This window comes from Schistocerca cancellata, chromosome 6, assembly GCF_023864275.1.
Source record: "Schistocerca cancellata isolate TAMUIC-IGC-003103 chromosome 6, iqSchCanc2.1, whole genome shotgun sequence".
Classification (NCBI taxonomy): domain Eukaryota; kingdom Metazoa; phylum Arthropoda; class Insecta; order Orthoptera; family Acrididae; genus Schistocerca; species Schistocerca cancellata.
The window spans coordinates 369,615,755-369,639,431 of NC_064631.1; the positions used below are offsets into that span (position 1 = coordinate 369,615,755).

Genomic DNA, 23,677 nt, shown 5'->3' on the forward strand with positions numbered 1-23,677 from the left:
TTCACTTTTCTCAAATGTTGTGGAAGTAAAAACTGTGAACATTATATTTGTAACACTTCCATTCAAGTATGAAATTCAGACTTCAGTGGTTTTTGATCGTAGTCATAGCACTGCTTTCCTTTAATGTGTCATTTGCTATGAATAGTGTTCATGTAACTGCAGGAGTACTAAAACTACTAAGTGATATGAAATGTAACAAACATATAAAACCAGAATTAAGGAAAAACAAAACTTATGTTCAAGGGGGTGTTGTGGGAGTATACAGTGCATCCTCAAAGAAAAATTCTTTTATGATGCCAGTGTGATGTATTTTAAAGTGCTGCTTAAGTATGCGGAGCCTCTGTCAAGCTGCTATGACAGCAGTAATTTAAAGATTTCTGATTTATATTTGTGGGACTGTAAGAGGCTGTGGTATAGTGCTATGAAAGTGTATCTGAGATGTTCAACGAAATTGAATGGGAATTGTTACAAGAGGCATGACATTCTTACTAAAACTTGTTGAAAATATTTGAGTAACTGATATTTGAGATAAACTGTGAAAAATTGTGCTGTGTCCACTGCATATATGACATGGGGACCACGGCAGTCATATATGACATGGAGACCTTGGCAGTAACAAAAGAAAGTTTGACATGTTTGGAGTCTTATAGGCAGGAAACTTTCTCTTCTCCCATTTGTAGACAGATTTGCACAGTGTGTGATTAAAATTAGCATGAACTGGTAGACAGAATTGCACAGCGTGTGATTAAAATTAGCATGAACTGTCAGGACCAACATCATTAGTCAATATAGTACTACAAATCGTCGTGTTTAATTTATTTACGTACAAGCAACAGAAATTCTGACGATGAGGGATTCAGCAGAATTGCCCTCCAGTGACATAGTTGTTGCTTTTTGAGATGTCTGATGTCTTATTGTTGGAGGTGCTTTTGAATTCATTTAGTGTTCAACCTGTGTCGACTTTGTAACACCTCCGTCTTTTATCCCGACCTGATCTGATCGAATAACAGTCCAATATTTATTAGTAACATGACCGTGAACCTAATGGGGCTGGTAATCGGAATTGACTGCTATGGAAGTTGTTACTTTCCAGTTCGTTCTGCTCAATACTGTAATACTGAATGTCTGGTAATGAGGAACACCAACACAGTTTTACTAATTATGAACTTATATTCTTCTCAAAACACAAAAAAGGAGATAGCCACTGCCTTCGTCATACATATCTAATTACGGCTAATCTCAGCACAGGCTTTCTTCATTTTCCATTATCGTCACATGCTAATCCATCACTGCATCCAACACTGCAATCCAAGGTTAGGCCGGCGCGGTAGACGCGAAACCAAATATCGGCAATAGTAACGTCACTGATCACTTTCGTAATGATACTTCTTCACTTTCCCGGTATTAATCTATTACATAGGGGTCTAACCATGGCGATGGCGACACCCTTCTCCATTAAAGCCCTGTATTTCAACAATGGCCTTCACACACATATACCCGCCAACCACACTGGCGCATCTCGACACTCGCTCTCTCAACACGTCACAATCGATTGTTCGCCCTATCGACCTGTGCCGAGTGCAAAGTTATAGTAAGGGCCTACGGCCCCGTTACAACTTATAAGTTCACACAAAGGGAAGCTATTATTTCATGTACTGTATTTTGTTGTAAACAAATCTTGCAGTCCTGTTTACTTATTGTCTGCAGCTCCTGTGCGAACTGAGAAGACCACTCTGAAATTGGAGGACATAATTAGACAAAGAATTAAAGACCGTGCTTGGGATGATGTAGTGAGGAAGCAGAAACCAGTAGAATCTCCTCATGAATATAGAAAGAGACTCATCCTGGATCAGGAAAAGAGCAAACTGAGTCTTGCTGAGGTGTATGAGCAGGTGTGTTTAGTTGTAGGCCTATTTCCTGAGTGTCGGATAAATTAGTGAGTACTTTGTGGTTTATCTTTTAGACTGTATCACTTGAACTTGAAAAATTATATATTGTACATATTCACCTATGTTCAATGTTGTATTTTTTCTTATTAATTCTAGGCATATGCTGGACTCCCATTAGAATATTAGCAACATATGAGTTTACATTGATATTAGGATAGTCCTCTAGATATGTTCACTATTTACAGAAAGATACATAATTTTACTGTCAGCACTGCTGAGGTGTTCACTGCAGTGTATCCTGTATGTAGCAGGGGCATGTGAGATTGACATGTGAAAATATTGAAGCTCTGGCCACAAAAGACACATTCTGAATAATATTTTCAGTGCCAGTGCTAACAACAGAGTCCTTTTTTGTCAATTCTACAGGCTACCAACTATATTTTGCCATTGACTTTTGGTTTATACCACTTGACTCTGTAGGCAGTCCCCTCTTTTGCTTCTTTCTCCATTAACAGACTTCATATACATGAAAAGTTACAGTGTTTCAGAGTTGTTCTTGCCAAGATGAATTGCTTAGAACTTCATCTTACTAGTTACAATAATACTATAAGTTACAATAATACCATATTGTGAATGTATTACAATGAGCAAGTTAATTGGTTGAAAAACTTATTTCCCCTCAGAAAAATTTATCTGTGTCAAAGCTGTATCGTTCTAAAGCCATTCTAGTGTTTATGCTGCATTTTCAATCTACTTTAAGGTTGTTGAATGCAATAGGAAGAAATATAGTGCACTGTTTTCTGTTATTAAACCAGTTACCTGCATAATTACTGAACATATGTGGTAGTCGAGAAGGGAATGAGTTAGGGTTTCCCAAAGGTACTCAATTTCTACACTGAGAAAATAGCAAGGGAAACCAAGGAGAAATATAGAAGTTGAATTAAAGTTTAGGAAGGAAAAATAGAAACATTAAGGTTTGTCAATAACATTGTAATTTGACAGTGACAGCAAACAACTTGGGAAGATGACTTGAGTGGAAGGAATAATGTCTTGAAAAAAGAATATAAGATGAACATCAACAAAATTAAATCAAGTTGTAGTGAGGGAATTATATTAAGGACACCAAAAGTGGGTGATGAGATTTGAGCAGCAAAATAATCAGTAATGGCCAAAGTAGAGAGGGTGTAAAATGCAAGAAAAGTTTTTTACTAAAACTATTTGTCTGGAATTTAAATGTATATGAAAGTGAATCTTGGATGGTAACTGCACAGGCAAGTAGAGAAAAGGAACTTGGAAATGTGGTGCCACTGGAGAAAGCTGAAGAATAGGTGAATAGATCAGCTGACTGATGAGGGGTTGTGGATAAAAGTAATTTATGGCACAATTTGATTAAAAGAAGGAATAGATTGATAGGGCACATGCTGAGGATCACATCCTGAGGATAAAATGTGTAGAGGGAAAAGGAGTCTTGACTACAGTAAGCATGTTCAAGTGGATGTAGGTTACAGTAGTTCTGCAGAAATGAAGAGAGTTGCACTGTACACACTAGCTGAGAGAACTGCATCAAACCAGCCTTCAGACTGAGGACCTTAACAACAAGAGCAGAAATAATACATAGTCAGTACAGAGAGAAAGTTGCACGTTGTCCCACACTGAGATCATTCTGCAACAAGAATGGCACATTGTCAAAAGAGATTACATGGTCTCTTTCCTGCTGATGACGCAGTTCTGTTGTGATATGAATGATAAGTGCATCACATGTGCAAGTGACACAGTGCAGCAACTTGAAACACTCCAAAGTTGAAGTATGGTTCTTGTGGGTAAAATGCCTAAATTACATTCAGATTCACCACGAAATTCTGGTGATGCAGTTTCATGTCCAGTCATAGAGAAATGGTGTCAACAATTTGACCAAGGCCACACAAAAACATGGATAATGCTGATTGTTAAGTCCAGATCTTGCAACATGAAATATCCATCTGTTTGGCAAACTGAAAGGACATCTCGCGGAGGGGGGGGGGGGGGGGGGATTTTTCAGTAATGAGACCATTCACGCAGCAGTTCTCATTTCTTTGATGAAGGAGCAGATTTCTATCACTGAGAAATTGAGCAGTTCATAGAATTTATGACTCCTTGTTTATAGACTTTGACTATGAAAAACTGTCATGTCTCTGTGGCACTTGGAAGTGTAATGTAGCATCCAATAAAAATTACTTGGCATGCCATAATAATGTGTAACTTACTTTTTGAAGTTCCCTCATAGCATTTGGAAACAGTATTTATTCTTTTAATCAGTTTCTGCAACTACATCTTTCATTTTATATTCATTTGTTGAAGTATATTACCTTATTAAGTTTATGATTTGTGTGCCACAGAGAGTAATCAAGCTGAGCTGCTACTATTGAGGAAACAAAAAGTCATTATTATCCACAAGATGACGTGCAAAGAAAAATCAGTTCATTTAATTTAATATTCAATTTACTTTAGATATGTGTGTTCATTTTCAATCCAATTTTCTGTGCAGGAGTACCTAAAGCAGAAAGAAAAAACATCTAACGATGCAGCACCTGGGCAGGAGAAGCCAGAAGAAGAGCCTGCAGAACATCGTGAAATCCGCACCCTCATGGCAAATTTATTTTCCAAGCTTGATGCATTATCAAACTTTCATTACACTCCTAAAATGGTGAGGGTTTGTTGTTGCATCTTAACATTTTGTTTTGTACACAAATTCTGCCATGCAACATTACTGATTACTGTTTTTGTGAGTGTGTGTCAATCAAATGACTGTACTAATTTTCATGTGAAGTGCCTCCATAATGTATTTCACAGTGTGTATTATTTCATATGTCCCTGAAATTGTAGCTATGCATTGCCTTTCCTAAATCTTCTTCTAACTTCTCTGTTTTGTTGGGTAGGTCTCATGGTGAACATTTAACTGCTTCTCAATTCTGCAGGAATATTTCTGTCAGTATGTTGAACCCTTAATTTCTTTCTATTCTTTGGAAACATCAGCAAAGACATTAGTCTTCACTACTTATGGCATTACATTCAATACAGTGGTGTAGGGTGTTAAGTACTCTTCACCCAATGGAAAAATTTTGCCATTGCTCCACTTTTTATCTCTTTGGAATGAAATGTTGCATGTTTCCATTGAAGTGAGTATAGTAAGTGAGGCATCTGTTCTATTTCATCTCCAGTTCTTACTGCTGTGTGAGCCTGTATATTGCTGTAGTACAAAAGGTGACTTGTTTTTCTGAATGCTACAAAGTTCTAGTGGCATATGTCGGAATACAAAGGGTCATAGGTATATAAAGCAGGAGTGTGACAGCATAAAGTGGGCTGTGATCAATAAAGTATTAGAGGCTACAGTAAACTGCGTGTTGATTCACTTCAAGCTGACTGATGGAGCCATTGTGAGAACATAAATTTAATTTTAGGGTTGCATTTTTTTCAAGCTCTGTTGTCATACTTATTGTTTTTACTTGCACAAGTCCATAAAAGGACATAGCACCACTGGGTGGTTTCAAATGTGTTCAAAGGCTTTCTGGTATGCTAGTGAGGTATCTCCTCACTTGGAATGTACCATTGAGAGGTTTCTGGTAGGCAAAATTGTAGTAACATAATCTTGTATATTTCATTTGGTATGTTATTTGGGAACTGTTCTGAAATTTTGAAGTGATCAGCTGGTTCATAAGACTATGAACATTTATGTTTTCAGAATGCAAGCATCCTTAATACTCTCATAGTGGAAGATTGTTAGAGGATGTTCTGTTTCCTTTAGCATTTCGACTAGTATTAACATTAACATTTCCTTGTGGACCAAATTCCTACAAGAAAACAGTCTTTTTTTCTCTGTAATAGGGAAAAAATATGGTTTCCCTACAAAGGGTACAAAAACCACAGCAACTGCCAATAAATTGATGATGTTTCCTTGTATCTATGAAAGAAAGGGTTCTGCCGTGGACAGAGGACAAAGGCACTTCCATTTCACGTACTGCTAGTTAGTACTCATATTCTTCTCACTATGATATCTAATTAGCTTTTCAACTATCCCCTTCAGTTAACAAGAAGAATATGTTATCTACGAAGCCTTAACTTTTAAAATATGAGCACGTTGGTCTCTCAGTAAGGAATACTGCTGGACGTTATGTGCCACTTGCGCGAAGAGATCCGAAGAAAATGACCAGATTTGTTCATATTTATACTTCGTATTCATTTATGTCTGCTGTCAGTATAGGTGTGTCACATCCTGTAACAATTCAGATCACTGTGTGTACACGCTACAGAGACATATGCCAGTAGAAATGCCTCTCATTCTAGCTGGACTCAAGGCAGTGGACCGATGAGATCCAGCTATTATAAGAGTAATAAATTAATTATAATCCCACTAAGAAATGAAATAGAAGTTTGGATTTAGTCTGGTAAGAAAACTGAAAATCTTGGTGTGTAGCAAAGAACACCATTCTACCTGAAAGAATGTGCATATTACAACACCAGCATAAGTTTCATTATTTATGTCAAATGGAAGCACGAATGAAAATACACAAAACTTCTCATTGTTCCGAATTAAATGCACAGTTAAATCTAAGCATAAGAGGTGTGATCAAAAAGTGAGAGGAATTACTGTTTTTCTCAAAGAATCTTTTTTTTCCATCAACAACTTTGTCTTCTTCAAAGTAATCTCCCTGAGATATAATACACTTGTGCAAACACTTTTTCCAGTTTTGGAATCACACTTTTCATTAAGGTGTTCAGCTTCTTCAGTAGTTCTGTTTGTATCTCATCAGTGGTGGCAAAACAACATCCTTTCATGGTTCTTTTCAGCCTCGGGTATAGAAAGAAGTTGTAGGGGGCCATATCCAGCAAACATGGTGGCTGAGGCAACATTAACAGTTTCATTTTTTTGCCAAAAAATCATGAACAAGTATTGAGATGTGAGCAGGAGCATTATTGTGATGTAATTTCCACTAGTGGTTTTGTCACAATTCTAGTCATTTTCTTCCGATTGTTTCATGCAAATGGCGCACAACTTCAGCGTATTATTGACCATACAACCAGAAGGCAGGAACTTATGATCCACTATCCTATTGTAATCAAAGAAAACAGTGAGGAGAACCTTCACGTGTGATCGAACTTGTTGAATATTTTTTGGTCTTGGCTCTCTGGGCAATTTTCATTGGGACGATTGGGATTTGTTTTCAACAACATGCCTGTATACCCATGTTTCATCATCTGTTATATCATTCTTTAGAAGTTCTGGATCATTGATGACTTCATTCAGCAATTCAACAATTTTAGAAAGAACTTTTCTGCCACAAGTTTTATGCCCAAAATATCTGAAAAAAATTGCTTGGCATGAGCGAAAGGATATGCTGACATCATCAGCAACCTCTGATAGTGATAATGATTTGGCAATTTTTCGGAACCATTTTCTTTACTTGTTTCACATTGTCATCAGTAACTGATGTGCCAGGGCATCATCTTCAGTGTCTTCATGTGACCCTCTTTGAAATATTTATGCCAGTTGTAAACTTTTGTCTTATTCATAGTAGATTCACCAAAAACTACAGCCAACATTTCAGATGCAGTGCTGCACTTTATTTCATTTTCCAAGCAAAATTTAATGCAGATTTTTTGATCCATCTTTTTCTAAAGTAAAAATTTGCGGAGCAGTCAAAAACATATGTAACCTTTTTGACTGTCAACAATAAATTAAATATTCAAAACAGCTAGAATGCAAATGTACATTAGGAACGTGTACCAATAAGATAAAAAAAATTGAAAATAGTTTGAATAAAACCTGCAAAATTAAGAAATTCCTTTTACTTTTTGTTCACACCTCATAAGTGATTTAAAGTGTAATAGAAAATGTCATAAGTGATTTTTTTTTTTTTTATTTTATTACAATGACAGTTTGCTTTGTGTAACCTTTTTGCGATACTGTTAACGTGAATACACTGAATTGGTATTGCTTTTTGGTATAAATAGGTGTAAATAGATGCTTATTTTTCACCCAGATGGTTCAGTTTCCATCAGAAGCAAAGCATATTCACTGTCACTAAAGAGAACTGGAACAAGAAGATTATAACAGCACATGCTTTAGTCAAAATGAGATTGGCTTACCAGTTTGTGGTACCCAAAAACTTTAATTTCACACTGAATAGTATTAAACTGTTTCTCTCTGTATCATGAGGGCCAAACTATTCTGGCAGTGGTATAAATAATTTGACTTACTCTATTGTCAATCATTGTGTGCCCCAATAAATAATGGATCACTTTGAATGCAAGGTCAGTCTGTCCAGTTAAGTGTAGAAGATTCTCCTGTTCCCTTTAACTTTTGTCTTATTTTATAGTTATTGTGTTTGTAGAAACAATTGTGAAAGTAATGGTTAAGTGTTCGGTCATCAAGCCTCAGGCTCAGATTTTTTAATTACTCTGTCATACCCTCTGTACTTTTGGAAAAGCAAATATCTCTTACACAAGCAGTAGGTGGGACCCCAAATAAGACTGGCCAACATTACTAAGGACTTTACAAAGTAAGGTACAATGTTAAATACTCAGGAAACTTGAGTGTATATGGCTGTTGAAGTTAGAATTGTTGCAAAGTGCATAAGACAGACCATCTAGCGCAAAGAAACCTATAAGACAGACATTCTTAGATCACAACTGCTTTATCAGCATGACTAATGGCACCTTTTTGAGGCTTAGAAGCATCTCTTTGGCTGTTCTGAGAGACATTGTGCATCAACATTAAAATTCTGAAACATACATTCCTAGAAGAGTTGACTAGTATAGTTTCCTCCTATGTATATTTAATGAAAAGAGCATGAAGGTAAAATTATAGAGATTCGAACTTGCACGGACACTTTCAAACTATCATTCTTCCTGTGTGAATCTTTTACGGTTGAAACAGAAAAGGGCAAAACAGCACTGATACACAGAGTATGTTCCACCACACACTGTTAGGTAGGTTGTAAAGATTTATATGTAGATTCTTCTACTGTACCCTACTTTTGATCATACTGGTGATTCCATTTCAGAGTTTCAGCTTTTGGTCAGCGTGCAGTGGTAGGTTGAGAACTGTTTTAGCAAAGAGGATAGTGTCTCCAGTTGCCGATCAACACACACATTTTCACTTATGTTATTTGTGATTATAGTGATACAATGTATGTGTCTGTGGTTTACAATTTCAAGGGACTTCACAGATTAGGGGTGCATTGACATAAGTTGTGAATCATGCAGAATAGTGAGGTAATTGGTCATAGACTTTTAGGATGAATGAAGGTACAGTCATTAAGGATCAACATTTCACTGTCACAGATTAGAAATATTGTGAGAAGCTAAATTTGGAAGAGCATGTAGATCACAGTTATCAGCAAGGAAGGCTGTGGCTCAAACTTCTTTGTAGCTCCTAGTATTTCAATCTCAGTTGTGGATAATGAAGTGGGAGGAGGCGCATAAGGATTTGAATTATGCGACACTAATGTGGAAGTTTTTTCTCAAGTGTTCATGAGTGACTGTTAAAATGTCACACTGCAGTACCTGCAAGGAGACTTTGACTGTAAATTGAGCATTTCATAATCCCCTTAACCATATTTGGTCCTTTTGGGGTTTCATGTTTTATGCTAAAATAGTTACTAAATAGCAGTAGATAGATAGCAGCTAGACTGAATTCTTCTTTTTGTGATATTCAAGAAGAAGAAGAATACAAGTGTAATCGAATTCACAGTATATTTAAATAAAAGCATTTTTAATCGATTGAACTGATTTGTCGTCTGTTCCTCTGTGCGTGTTTCTAAGTGTTAGTTTGATTACCTTATTTTCTTGTCATAGGTTGCTCCTGAAGTGAAAGTAGTAACAAATCTTCCAGCAGTTTCTGTTGAGGAGGTGGCACCTGCGGCTACTAGTGATGCAACTTTACTTGCACCAGAAGAAGTCAAATGTAAGTCACACAGAAAGCAAATACAAAGTGCACTTCAGGAATTAGGAGCAAATATACTGGATTTATCTCTTTATCTCAGAAAGTGAAACACTTAGATATACAAATCAGAAATTTGCTTTACATAAACTGACTCTAATATGTCTCCCAAAATAAGAGCAGTGCCTTAATTGTAACTTATATTTCACTTTCATTAAAAAAGAATTTACTGGCACAATTTCAGTTATGTGCAGATTTGATTTCACACACACAAATTTCTTTCTTCTTTCATTTTCATCTCGTCCAGTAAGTCTTCCCGGACTTGGGGGTTCTGGGTGACTGTCATATAACTTCCCTCCATTCACAAACCTTAGCAGTCATTTTCCTTCATTCCTCTTCCTTTCCCTTCAACCCTTTTTCCAAAAGGATCCACTGGCTCCAAAAGCTTGCACATTTCAATACATTTTATGTGTGTTTTCTCCTGCCACCATTGTGTGAATATTACACTCTGTTGGGAGAAATTACAGATTAACTGCTGGATGCAGTTTGTATTTATTCTCATATGCTTGATTCACAATGGATTCTTGGGTGTCCAACAGTAATCATTTGACAAGCAGAGAGCTGCACAAGATCTCCCTTTAGTTATGGGAGTTCTCTTTTGATTCAGAAGCTTAAATTTCTTACCTGAGTGTCTGGAAGTTGTACGAACATGTTAAATCTGAAGGACATCTGAGTTTTACCTATACCCTGGAATTCATATTGTTATTAATTCTCTGTTTACTTTGTACTGTGATGCAAGGGTAAATGTTTTAATAAATAATTTTTGTGGTATTTTTTAATACATAACTTTTATTAAACTTTGCAGCAAAACCTCGCGGAGGTGGAGACATTGCTAGCACGGCAGAGAAGACTGCCACTGACCGAAAAAGGGAGCGTCGTCGTAAGAAGATGGCACAGAAGAGGCGTGCCCAGAGAATGGTGGAGAAGCAAAAGGTGTCTGGTGTACTGGTTAGAGGCAGTAACATCTCAAAGGCAAGCAAATATTATTTCACCTCTCATATGAATAACTCTTTTGAGAAATTAAACAGCAGAATTTTTAATTACTTGTGTACACACTACACATTACTGATATTTAAATCATGTCATAAATGACATTGAGAATATTTTGTGTACCTATCTTGTTACTTCTCTTTTGAGAGGATTGCCCCCATAAATTGAAAGTCAGGTATGAAAGCCAGTTATATTGATGAAAATTCAATAAGCTTCACGTAGCAGCAATGAATATCATGACCACACTAAAAGCAATAGGCAAAAGTGTATATTAAGTTTAAGTATCTGTACCCTTAGCATTCACCAAAATTAAATGGAGCTGGGCAATAGTAGTAGACTACAATGGGAGAAAATATTAATTTTATGGATACAATACTGAGAGAATGGTTCTCTCTCCATCTAACACTTTAAAGTGACCTTTCTTTTGTGAATGACTTCAGATGTTATTTTCCTTCATCCTTTTCTTTTCTCATGCAACAATAGGACCTCAGCCTCATATTTTTTAAAACAGTTGTGTATTGTTTGTTTTAGTTCATACGCATACTCATGTTTTGTATACTGTGTGCTAGTGAATTATGTTTACATATAAAAACGTTTCTATAATCATACCTCATTGTTTTCAGTTGGAAGATTCTGGTGCTGATCGTGGCATTAAGTCATCCACTGCATTCTTCAATCAACTACAAGATGAAGTCCGAGGCCAGGTGCAGAGGCTCAGTGCAGCAAAACGGGATGCTAGTGTTGCACACCATTCAGTTAATGCCAAGAAATTGAAACTATAAAAACCAAGTGTCCCTGGAGCTTTGTGGTTGAACTATGAAAGGTACCAATTTTGCTGTTATAGTTTCAGAAATGCTTAGGAGAGGTTTTTTTTCCCATAATGGATATGTTTGTCTTGTCTGATCAACCCAAAGTTAAGTAAGAAAGAAACTCGATGAATACATTGTTAGTGCAGTAAATGTGTGTCGTTTCAAAGGATATTCAAATCATTTTGCAAATTAGGAAATGTATTATTGCTTTCATGTTTCTTAAGTTCCCTGTTGTTTCAAGATTAATACATACTAACAAATGCAGTCATAATCTAGTATATTAATCTGTCTGCTTGAGAGATTGTCTCAACATTGTGAGGAAGTAAAGCAGTGCCAGTTTTCCCATAAGCTTAACTTCATTTCTTCTCTTATTACTCTCCTTCACGTTGTGCGCACTGGTTAATTCTCTCTCTAAAGCCAATTGCTTCAGGCTGCACACGTTACATCTTTGAGAAGGACAGTTATATTTTATTAAAACACCACATGATGCGATCTTCATAAGTGCCGACAAAATTTTTTGGAGTTCTTTCAATAATGCCCCCATTTGTGCTTTTCCAAGCTTAGTTGCATGTTGTTGAAGCTCAAGACAGAACTGCATTAACATCTATGTTTATTTGGACTCAGGATCAGAATCAGCTTGAAAAAGGATTCAACTCCTTGTATGTCTCCAGTGAGCTGTTGGTAGCCCAATTTTATCTGCATAATCTAGTGCCTGAGGAGTATTTATAGTTTCTGCCCTGAAAGATGGTTCCTTAAGTTTTGTAAACAGGTTATTGTAGGGAATACAATGTCTTTCTTAAATAGGGTGTATACATGGACAAGGAAAAAAAAATCCAGAACTTTTCCCGGGTACCCCATTTAGAAATATACTTTTTCCCGGGCAAAAATACACTTTTTCTCTGCTAAGTGACAGAAGGATTCCCGTAGATTTTTCCCTCGGAAGTGTAAAACTTATCAATCCTTTGAATGGTTAAAGTTTTATACACTGGCGTAGAACTTCCCGGAAAAATGGGAACAGGGGAGAGAAATTTTGGAACGGCCTTTGATGAAAAAAAAGGAGAGAAGTTTTGGAGAGAGAGAAGTTTTGGAAAGACCTTTGATATCAGCAACATGTACACTGCTTATTTTCGTATTACGAAAGTGCAAATTCGAATTGCACTGAACACATCACATTAGTTTTCAGAGGTTTGAAATCGAGATTGCGATGCCCTATTGTAAGCCAATCATATCTCATGCCACATGATCTCGCCAGCCGATGACAGCAGCTATTCAAAGCATAGGACAACTGCTGTAGTAAGCCAATAGCACTTATTTACCATGAATACACTAAGAGGAAAAGTTAATGGTTTACATTAATATACATAGTGTAGCAACAAGAAAAGCTAAGCTTTCACATATAATATTGGTCTCTAAGATTAATAAGCTACAAGAGAAGCTAAGCTTTTACATGTAATATTGATCTTTTTTGCTTGTCTTATACTTTAAGGTATGACACACACATCTGTCAGTAAATTTACGATCTCTGGTCTTCTGGGCTCGAATTTCTTCTATGTAACTGGTCCTCAAGGTGTTCAGTTTTAAACGAGAGTCAAACACTCTGTGATTTAATAAATTCATCCCACTTTCTCACACATAACATAATTCATCTTTTGTAAAAGGAAATTTCCTTTGAAAGTAACGTCTTTCAAACCACCATTCACAATACTATCCCAAGACTGTCAGAAATAGGTTTGATTCAGCCTGAGGTGCCAGAAAACGGGCATTATTGCTCCTGCACAGCTGTGATTGAGAAAGCCTGCATGTTTGTATGTATAAAGCATAAAGAGATCTTACATTACACCATAAAAGAAACAGGACATCAGAGGATACTCCAAGAGTATCGGAATTTCATAAACTATACTAAAATGCATAATTCAGCCTGAAGTGCACATTGGTTTGTCGGGATTCACAATGAAGTAGGTCCCACCTGATATTAAGCTTCTCAGTGTGGTTTATGGGACATAAATTTTCTTGGAGTAGCAGTACTGTACTATCTTATATTTGGCTCTTTATTATGACATAATGCCGTACATGGCCAGAAGATGGAAACATGCACTTGAAATTCTGCGAACAATTAGAACTAGCCAATACTGTGGAATGAAACACTTTGTTTCAAATAAATTGATTGCCTCAGCAAGAAAGATTAATAAAGCCAAATTTCTTTACCAAACTGACAACAATAACTTCATTATTCTGCAAAGAGATTTATACTTGACTGCTAAAAACTTGGAAATAAAATCAAATCAGAAAACTGAAACTAATAATATATTTTTGCCTTCCATAATTATGTGAATGTATTTTAATTTCTTTGATAGCTCCCGGCCACAGAAAACTGTTTTGTTTTCATTTGACGTGGGAGCTGTAAACGAAGAGGAAACAGCGAAATCACTTACTGCAAACAACTACCCCCCTCCCCACTACAACTCTGCACATGAGTGAATCTGGCAGCGAGGGTGCGCAAGAAAAATTTTTCTTGTTAGCATTTGGCTGCTTGCAGCTACTACCGGAAGCATTCGCAAGTCAACTGCACATCCGCATGAGCCTGCTGGCAACCGCTCAAATGAGCCTAATGTAAACAGTTGTGACTTCACGCTCTTAGAAAGGAGTTTGTTGTTATCAAGTATTACATAGTCTTCTTCCTAAGGCCTTTGACATATTTTTGCTGCTGTTTGCAGATGCTTTTGCATGCACTGTGTTTTCTTGTTGTAAATGGCGCATTTCCTTTGCAACTAAAGATTTATCCCCCCACCCCCCCGCTCAGGGTTTTTTTTTATTTTTTTATTTTTTTTTTTTATTTTTTTTATTTTTTTTTTTTTTTCTTCTGCAGTATTATTCTTTGCTAGAGAATCAGTTCTCACCAGTCAGAATTACAAAAATTTATCTGAAAACTAAAACAATGAAAAATTCCCGGTTTTTCCCTGGATTTTCCGGGTCGTATACACCCTGTTAAAGTGTCTGCCAGTTAAAACATTGGGGTTACGAATATACCATTCTTTGGTAAGAGTTAATCTTGAATCCTTTGTATAGATGCCATATATTCTTTAGTTGTATCCTATTTAGCTGCCATTTAAAAGTGTCTTTTCAGTTGGTGTGTTGCAAGAATAGTTATTTGGCTTGAGGTAATTGTAGTGTTCAACTCTAGGAGGCAATAGAAGTTCTATATTCAAGGCATTTATTTAATGCATGCTTCAGTGTCTCATTGACTTTGCCATTGTCGTACGAGTTCCTCGTACACTAGGAGCATTGTCGTAGGTTGTTATGTTTCATGACGTGTTGCATTGTTCCTACATTGATAGGTGTGTGAAAACATAGTAGCACTGAAATTCAGATAATTTGGCGTACAAGTATCACTTATCAAACTCAGCACTCTTGGATAATGGCTCAGAACTGGGCAAACTGTCAGACAGAAATGCAGAATTTTCAGAAGATGACAATTATTAATTTGAGCTGGAGAGTGGAAAGTGTTAACGATTTTACTTTTGTACGGAGCCGCAGTTACCACATGGTTGGTCTGTTAGCTTTTGTGCGTATAAACATGAACAAATCATTGATGAACTACAAAAAGCCAGTGATTAATATTCTGTGAACTGTGCTCTGCTTAATGCATGGACGAACTAAGATAGTGTTCGCATGTGTAGTGGATGTTTACTGCTGAAACAGTGCAAGTGAAGGATATCAGATTTGTACGTTTCCAGAACTCTGCTTGTCAGATTTTTACATTTCCAGGACTCTGCTTGGGCGTGAATAAGTCTTGACGTATGTTGTGTCAGTCATTGAACTGAAATGTTTGTAATGTGCCAAGAATTAGGACATTGTATAGATGAGTATACTCCACAAATATGTCTGCTGCGTATTTCAAATTGTACATGCTCTGGAAGTGCCATAGCATGACACCAAGGTCATGATGACAGCTGTAGAAGGCTCATCATTACCCACATAACATGTAACGGATCTGGAGACAATGTGTCCAATGCAGAATCGTCACCACACTGTCTCTGAATTCTTGCAACGGGGTGAGAGGCAGCCGAAGCGGGAACTGGCTAAATCTGTGTAAGTGGTACCTAGGAGCCAGAAGACCAGAGCATCTCTACAGTTGTAACACTTGATAATGGTCTAGGGCTGAAATTTAGATTGTGGTATAAAACAGTGAAATGGCAATTGTATCTTTCAGAAAGTGAAAATTGCGCTGTAGTCAGTAGAGATGCAAGTGGCCATGAAAACATAGTCTACAAGTTTCAGATATGCAAGATTTTTCTTTCACTTTAACAATGTACCTTTCTATAACAAATGCTGTAATTTAGATGCGCAACCTATTTATCTTTGCAGAAACAAGTGGAATTCAGGTACCTGTTGATGAATTATCAACAGACCAGAACTGTCTCTCATTTTTTGATCAGAGCCTATTTCTAAAAATAAAATGAAAGACAACAGAAAATCCAGGATGGAACAATATTATGAAACAGATAGTTGCTACTCACCATAAAGGGGAGATGCTGAGTCGCAGATAGGCACAACAAAAAGACTGTCACAAAAAAAGTTTTGGTCAACAAGGCCTTTGTCATAAATAAACGACTGACACACACACTCAAACACACATGACCACAGTCTGTGGCAGCTGAAGCCACACTACAAGCAGAAGCAGCAATGCATGATAGGAGAAGCGACTGGGTGGGGATAAGGAGTAGGCTGGGGTGGGGAGGGGGAGGGTTATTTGGGTATGGGTGGGGGACTGTTAAGTGCTGCTGAGGAGCTTGCAGGGATGAGGTGGAGAGAGGGTAGGGCAGCTAGGTGCAGTCAGGAGGTTAGACAGAGGGTTGGGGAGAGAGGGGGGAAAAGGAGAGAAGTAAAAAGACTGGAAGAGAGAGCTGTTTAGTGCTGGAATGGGAATGGGGAAGGGGCTATATGGGTGAGGACAATGACTAATGAAGGTTGAGGCCAGGATGCTTAAGGAAACTTAGGATATATTGCAGGGAGAATTCCCACCTGCGGAATTCAGAAAAGCTGGTATTGGTGGGAAGGATCCATATGGCACAGGCTGTGAAGCAGTCATTGAAATGAAGAAAGTCTCGTTGGGCGGCATGCTCAGCAACAGGGTGGACCAGTTGTGTCTTGGCCACAGTTTGTTGGTGTCCATTCATGAGGACAGATAGTTTATTGGTTGTCATGCCCATATAAGCCCATCCCAGAACCTCTCCCCAAGTCCATCTCTCTCCTCACCCCTACCACTCCCTGCATTCCTACATTCTACATACTTCCTAAAGTCCAAAAGTTCCCATTCCAGCACTACACAGCCCTCTATTCCATCATGCACCCCGTCTTTCTACTTCTCTCCTTTTCTGCTACCCTTCCCCCTCTCTCTCCTGCCCTCTTTCTAACCTCCGGACTGCATCTAGCTGCCCTACTCTTTCTGTCCACCTTGTCCCAGCTAGCTCCCCAGCAGCACTTAACCGTCCTCCACCCTTATCCTATTATCCCTCCCCAACCCCACCCCACCGCAGCCCCCTCCTTACCCCCACCCTGTTGCCTATTCCATCACGCACTGTTGCTGCTGCTCATAGCGTGGCTTCAGCTGCTGCAGACTGCGGTTATGAGTGTGTGTGTGTGTGGGGGGGGGGGGGGGGCGCATGTGTGGGTGTCTATTTTTGACAGAGGCATTGTTGGACGAAAGCTTATTTTGTCACAGTCTTTTTGTTGTGCCTCTCTGCGACTCCCTATCTCCGCTCCATGGTGAGCAGCAACGATCAACTATCCTTCCATAATATTGTTAAAATGAAGGACAAATAGATCCACAAGTGCTACTTTATCTTAACTTTACTGTTGAAACATAGTCAAACGAAATTTACTATGGAATTTGGAGCACAGTGAGAATACACAAATTTCACCAGTTCTTTGCAATTGTTTTGCATATGTGTGTTGTAATGAACTTGGAATTGTGGGACTCTGTTCTTGCATCACCATTTGTCTGTCAGCTAATGTCAAGAGACAAGATTATTGCCATATCCAGGTTGCTGTATTTGAGCAAAGCATACAGAACACTTTCCCAAATCACAACAATTTTACAGTTGAAAAACTGGAAACAAAGGGAATAAATAATAGCTTCAAAATTGGTGTTGATTTTGACCTAAAAGATAAAGTAATGGGCAACAGTATATGGCCGAAGAACATTGTGATAAAACGTTTTTTATTCTGGAGGATGTCCAGTGCACCAGTACAATAAGCTCCCAAGACCAAGAACATTCCAGTGAAAAATGAAATGATATCATTGAAGAAAATGCTGTCTTAGTTATAGCGAGTGTAAATGTGCAGTGCCTCAGAACAAAACTTGATACATTATCACTGTTTGTTGATGAAGTGAGACTTGATCTATTATGTATATGTGAACACTGGCTAGCCCAACCACAAACAGAAACATTGAATATTTAGAAATGGTGACTGCATGGTGTAGAGAAACTACTATCAATGGTGGTGTGGCTGTGTATGCAAATAGTAAACTCAGTGCCAATAAAATTGACTTAAGTAAATTTTGTGTAGGTCTAGACCTAGAATTAGCTGCTTTGGGACCGTCAGATGCCAACTTAATTGTTGTTTCCGTCTACCCGTTCCACAGATGGAAATTTTGAAAATTTCCTCAACCAGTTGGAAAGCTGTCTGTGTCACCTAGTGCACTTAGGGACAAAAATTGCTTTATGTGGAGACTTCAACATTCATATTGGAGAAGGTAATGATAAAGAAACAGCTTTCATGAACTTAATAAGCAGCTATGGGCTATTCGTAGGAAACTCTGTACCAACAAGAGGAGCTTTTTGTCTTGACACAGTTGTGACAAACCTGAATAGTTGGGACTCCAAAGTAAGTGTGGTGGACCCTATATTAGCAGATCACCATGTGGTAATCATGAAGTTATGGACAAACTCAATAAGTACACAACAAATTCCCAGCTGCCATTCAAATTATGTATTCAGAAATAGAGTTATTACAAAGAAAAGCTTAGATGATTTCAAAACTACAGTGTCTTCTATAGATTGGCACCAAATAATTGATGAATTGCCACCAAATTCTGCATTCACTCACATGTTCCAGACCCTTAAAGTGAAATTTGGTGAACATTACCCATTAAAACACAAGAGATATTCAAATGCTACATCAAAATGTAGACAAAAAACTAACAAAGTAAAGAGGTGGTATACTCCTAGACTAACCAAAATAAAAGTATTGTCCAAATACTAAATGACAAGGTCAAAGCTGCTAAAGATATAGATATTAAGGATAGACTGTACTCTAGTTATTTACAGACCAAAAGGACCTACAGAAAGGAAGTAGAAAAAGCAAAGAAGGAAAGCAATGCCAGGTTTATTGAAGAAGCTCACAATCCTTGTAAAGCAGCATGAGACCTGGTTAATGAGCACAGGAAAAAGCCCATCTCTTGCTCTAATTCTTGTGGTCCAGATGAGTTTAATGACTATTTTATAAAAATAGTGGAAAACACAGTAGATGAAATTCCTGACTTTGGAATAGATCCTGCAGCTGCTGTGAAATTTGAGAATAAATGCAGCATGGCAATATGGAAAGAGTGTATCCAAAAGAAATAATAAAAATTGTAAAAAGCTACAAATCTTCAGGGAGCCCTGATATTTATGGCATGTCCTGTACAATGTTAAAAACTATAATCAGTAAAATTGCACAGCCATTAGCAGTAGTAATATATGAAAGCCTCCGTGCATGGGAATTTCCAGACTTCAGTGCCTATTTACAAAAAAAAGGCAGTCCACATGAAGTGTCAAGCTACAGGCCTATATCTATAATACCAGTACTAGCGAAGGTGATGAAATAGATAATGAAAGAACGGTTTTGAAGACAAAGAGTCTATAGCACTAGTACTCTGTGACCTTAGTAAGGCATTTGACTGCATCCCACATAAGGCCCTGCTCAGAAAGCTAAAAACGTATGATATAGGGGGATCTGTCCTGCAAACTCTTGAATCCTACCTGAGAAACAGACGAGATTGTCTCCGTGCAAGGAGCTGATTCAGGTGAGAAGCAGCTACAGCATGGTGTGCCACAGGGATCGGTAATAGACCCCTGCTGTTCCTCATCTTTGTAAATGACATAGGCTCCAATGGGCACACCTTGCAGTTTGCGGACGATACAACCTTGTTCTCAAAAGGAGAGAATGTTGAACAGGCAGTCCAACAAGCAGAAGTCTTGTTCAATGAAGCTGAGGCCTGGTTTATGATGAACAAAATGAAAATTAATGAAGAAAAAACTCAGAGGATGATATGCAGCCTCAGCAATACTAGAGCCCTGGGTAACACAGCAGATGTTAAACTTCTGGGCTTTCTCATTGATACCAAATTAACTTGGCAACAGCACACCAAACATGTATGTTCCAAACTTTCACGGGTCCTGTACCTCTTGAGGAAACTGAAAAGTATAGTACCAGAACAGTACCTTCTAACTGTGTACTGTGCAATGTTCCACGGCCACATCAGTTATGGGCTGTTGTTTTGGGGCCATTCTGCAGGCTGCAAGAATGTGCTTTTACTGCAAAAGAAAGCAATGAGGATCATTACTACAAGCTAAAAAACAGACCGTAGTAAACCAATTTTAACCAGGTTAGGATTTCTGACTGTTTACAGCCAGTATATATATTGAACTACCTCTTCCACATAAAGAAAAACCATGATATTTACAGAAAGAGAAATGAAGTTCACAAATACAGCACTTGCAACAAAGACAGTATTGACATGCCAAGGTGACGATTAGCAAAGACACAAAACAGCTTCCCAATGGTGGCCCTAAAATTGTTTAATGCTCTACCTGATCACATGCAGTATTTACCATGGGAGCAGTTTAAAACTTCTATTTTGTGTAAGCTAAAAGAGCAACCCTTCTACAATATTGAAGAATTCTTCTCTAGTAATAGCATAGTGTTTACTTGAGCTGCAGCTCAATTCCATGACTCCAACAGCAACCGTTATATTTAATTTCATTATATACTTGTATCTATTTTATAGTTATGATATTATTTAATCTAATTTATAACTTAAATATGTCTTGCGGTATTAAATTAGTATCATAGTAGAGTTGTATTCATGTATTTTGATATTGTTGTATCTTGACAGTATCTGTCCAGCTGTGGCTGGTGAATGGCATAGAATTGGTAATAAAGGTAATAAAATAATAAAGTTAATATGGATGCCTCAATAAGAACTGGCCGACGACTTTTACATGAAACAAGAGCTATTTGGGATCACTACACATAAAAATACAGAACAGTTTTTTATCTATATCAAAATCTGATGAAAGATAAAACAGTCTGCCTTTTTGCAGAGAGAACTGGGTTCCGGGTTCATATAAAAAAAAAATTGGAAAAATGTGGATTACAATGTATGTTGTCAAGGATGCTGGAGGGAAATTAAATGTGGACAATTCTGTCAGATTGTTGCTACTAAAGCTGTGTTCCTCTTGTTGAGAAAGGCTCATGAATATTGATAGGCAGATTCTGTCAGAGCCTTACAGTGCTTGACCTCCTGAAAAAAATACATTGGGACTTGAAATAGTTATGAATCAGACAGGTTTACCTAGAGACCAAGTAAATAAGAAACTAATGAAAGGAGAAACATTATTTTGTTGCAAAAGACACCAAATCTACTTGAAATGGAAAAACAAGTGTGATGTATGAGTCTCCTTCACGTGTCACATGTCAGTGTAAAATCCAGGAACAGATACAGGGAAGCGGTAACACCAGACACTGTACTAGACTAAAATTTCTTTAAAATATATGTAGACAGAGGAGACCAACTGAGGAGTTACTGCCCCATCCAGCTGTGAGGGTTCATGCTGACGAAGTCCAACTTCTTGCAGTTAGGCCTCAGTGCTGGTCAGATGAATACCCTGTAAAATCTAAAAAACACTATTCTTGCAATGTTTCCAAGCTACTGATAGAAAGTCCATATAATGAATGACTACTTTCTTTATTATGCATGTATCAATCTTTGAACATCAAATTATTCCATTAACAAAAGCAAGATGTTCCCAATTCAAACAATGTCATTTGTGTACTAACTGAAACATCTTAGGTTGAATCTTCCATCTATTCTTTGACTGTTGAGAAGCTCCTTGGCAAAGAACTTCTCCAGGAGGGTTCCATGGTGTGGCGCACAACGTTGCAGAATCTGAGGAAGCACTGTGTATGATGCAAGCACATTGTGAGGAGATCCTATGTTGCCACGCGACACTCTAGGAGTACCTCAAACAAACAAATTCCCACAATAAATAAAGCAGCATAATGGTAATATATCAATTAACAAATGTCAATTATATGTTGGCTGAAGCTAGTTCAAAATATATGCACTTGGTCAAACATACAAGACTGCAGAGGGTACAAATGCTATCCAAAGATTTGCTTATGTTAAAAATCACCTGTACCCCCACATATGCTATCTGTATGATTGAATAAGCATGGGAAGCATTAAAATAATTATTAACATAACAAATTCATTGCAGAAACAAAGATTTGTAACACAAGATCTCTTATTTGTCTCTTTTATATACGCATAGTCCTTTTCAGCTAACCATTTGCGTTAATTGTGGCTCTTACATAAAAAATATAATAGTTATGTATTATATAGTTATAGTTACGGGCAATATGTTGAAACTTGTATATGCAGGGTGTATATGACCCGGGACAACCAAGAGATCCAGGAAAAACCCGGGAAGTTTTTCATCCGCGATAAGACCGGGAAAAATCTGGGAATTTTTTAGAATTCCGGGAATTTTTCATTGTTTTAGTTTTGAGTTAAATTTTTGTAATTTTGACTCGTAAGAACCGTTACTCTAAGAAAGGATATTACTGTATCTCGCTACTGCAGAATAATACTGCAGAATTAAAACATGGAAGAGAGAAAAAAACGAAAATAAAACTTGAATTGCAAAGAAAATGCACAATATAAAAAAACGCAGTGCTCGGACAAGCGTCTGCCAACAGCAAAAGTGTCAAAGGCTTTTGGAATACTTTGCAATGCATCATAACAACAAATTGCTTTTGATGAGCGTGGCATCACAACTGTTTACATTAGGTTCATTTAATCAGTTACGAGTGGGCTCATGCGCACACACACGCAGTTGAACTGCGTATGAGTAATATCTTCTCCTGCTTCTGGCTACAGAAATGTGGCTATTGGTTGAGTAAGAGCAGCAACCAGCCACATGGTACCCGGAAAAATTTTACTGGCGCGCCCAAGCTGCCAGATTCACACGTGTGCAGCAGGCCCAGATCTAGTGGGGAGTGAGAGCAAACTGGGGTATCTGAACCGGGTGGCAATTTCGGGAGGGGGGGGGGGGGGGGAGGAGGCAAATTCATATTCTTGAGGAAAAAAAACCCTTGTTTCACAAAGCACCTAGCATCCAGTGCCGGTCTATCGATTATTCATATGATTTTGAAACGCACCCCTGCTGGTTTTTGAACACATTCTACCGTATTTACTCGAATCTAAGCCGCACCTGAAAAATGAGACTCGAAATCAAGCAAAAGAATTTTCCCGAATCTAAGCCGCATCTGAAATTTGAGACTAGAAATTCTGGGGGAGAGAAAAGTTTTAGGCTGCATCTCCAAATCGAAACAAAGTTGGTCCATTGTAATATGAGACACAATTTAGGTCGAATGAATGACGATATAGCGACAGTAGTTTGGTTCGAGTCGTAAGCTTAGCAGTTAAGCTTTACCAGGTAGCCATTGCTATTCGTCAGGCGCTCCGTCCGTATTTATACGGGTACCGTTCCTTTTTCACGTGCTTCGTCTGGTTTGAATTGATTGCTTATTTTTCTTTGATCTGATAAGCACAGTTCTTTTTGTTATAGGTGTTTACGTCACTCTACACTGAATATGCATTACTGTACTGTGTCATGCAAGGTTTGTCGCATTCTGATAGTACGTGTTTACGGCCTGTCGCCGCTCGCGGCATGGCTTGCTTT

General features: G+C 37.9%; 1 protein-coding gene across 1 annotated transcript in view; it reads left to right on the forward strand.

Moving 5' to 3' along the window:
* Nucleotides 1–23,677, forward strand: part of LOC126191315 (U3 small nucleolar ribonucleoprotein protein MPP10) — a 77,267-nt gene that overhangs the window by 38,398 nt on the left and 15,192 nt on the right. The window contains exons 6-10 of the mRNA XM_049932146.1: nt 1,708–1,892; nt 4,414–4,572; nt 9,723–9,831; nt 10,673–10,839; nt 11,481–11,680. Coding sequence (XP_049788103.1) covers nt 1,708–1,892; nt 4,414–4,572; nt 9,723–9,831; nt 10,673–10,839; nt 11,481–11,639 — 779 coding nt within the window. The 3' untranslated portion in view covers nt 11,640–11,680. The remainder of the gene's footprint in view (nt 1–1,707; nt 1,893–4,413; nt 4,573–9,722; nt 9,832–10,672; nt 10,840–11,480; nt 11,681–23,677) is intronic.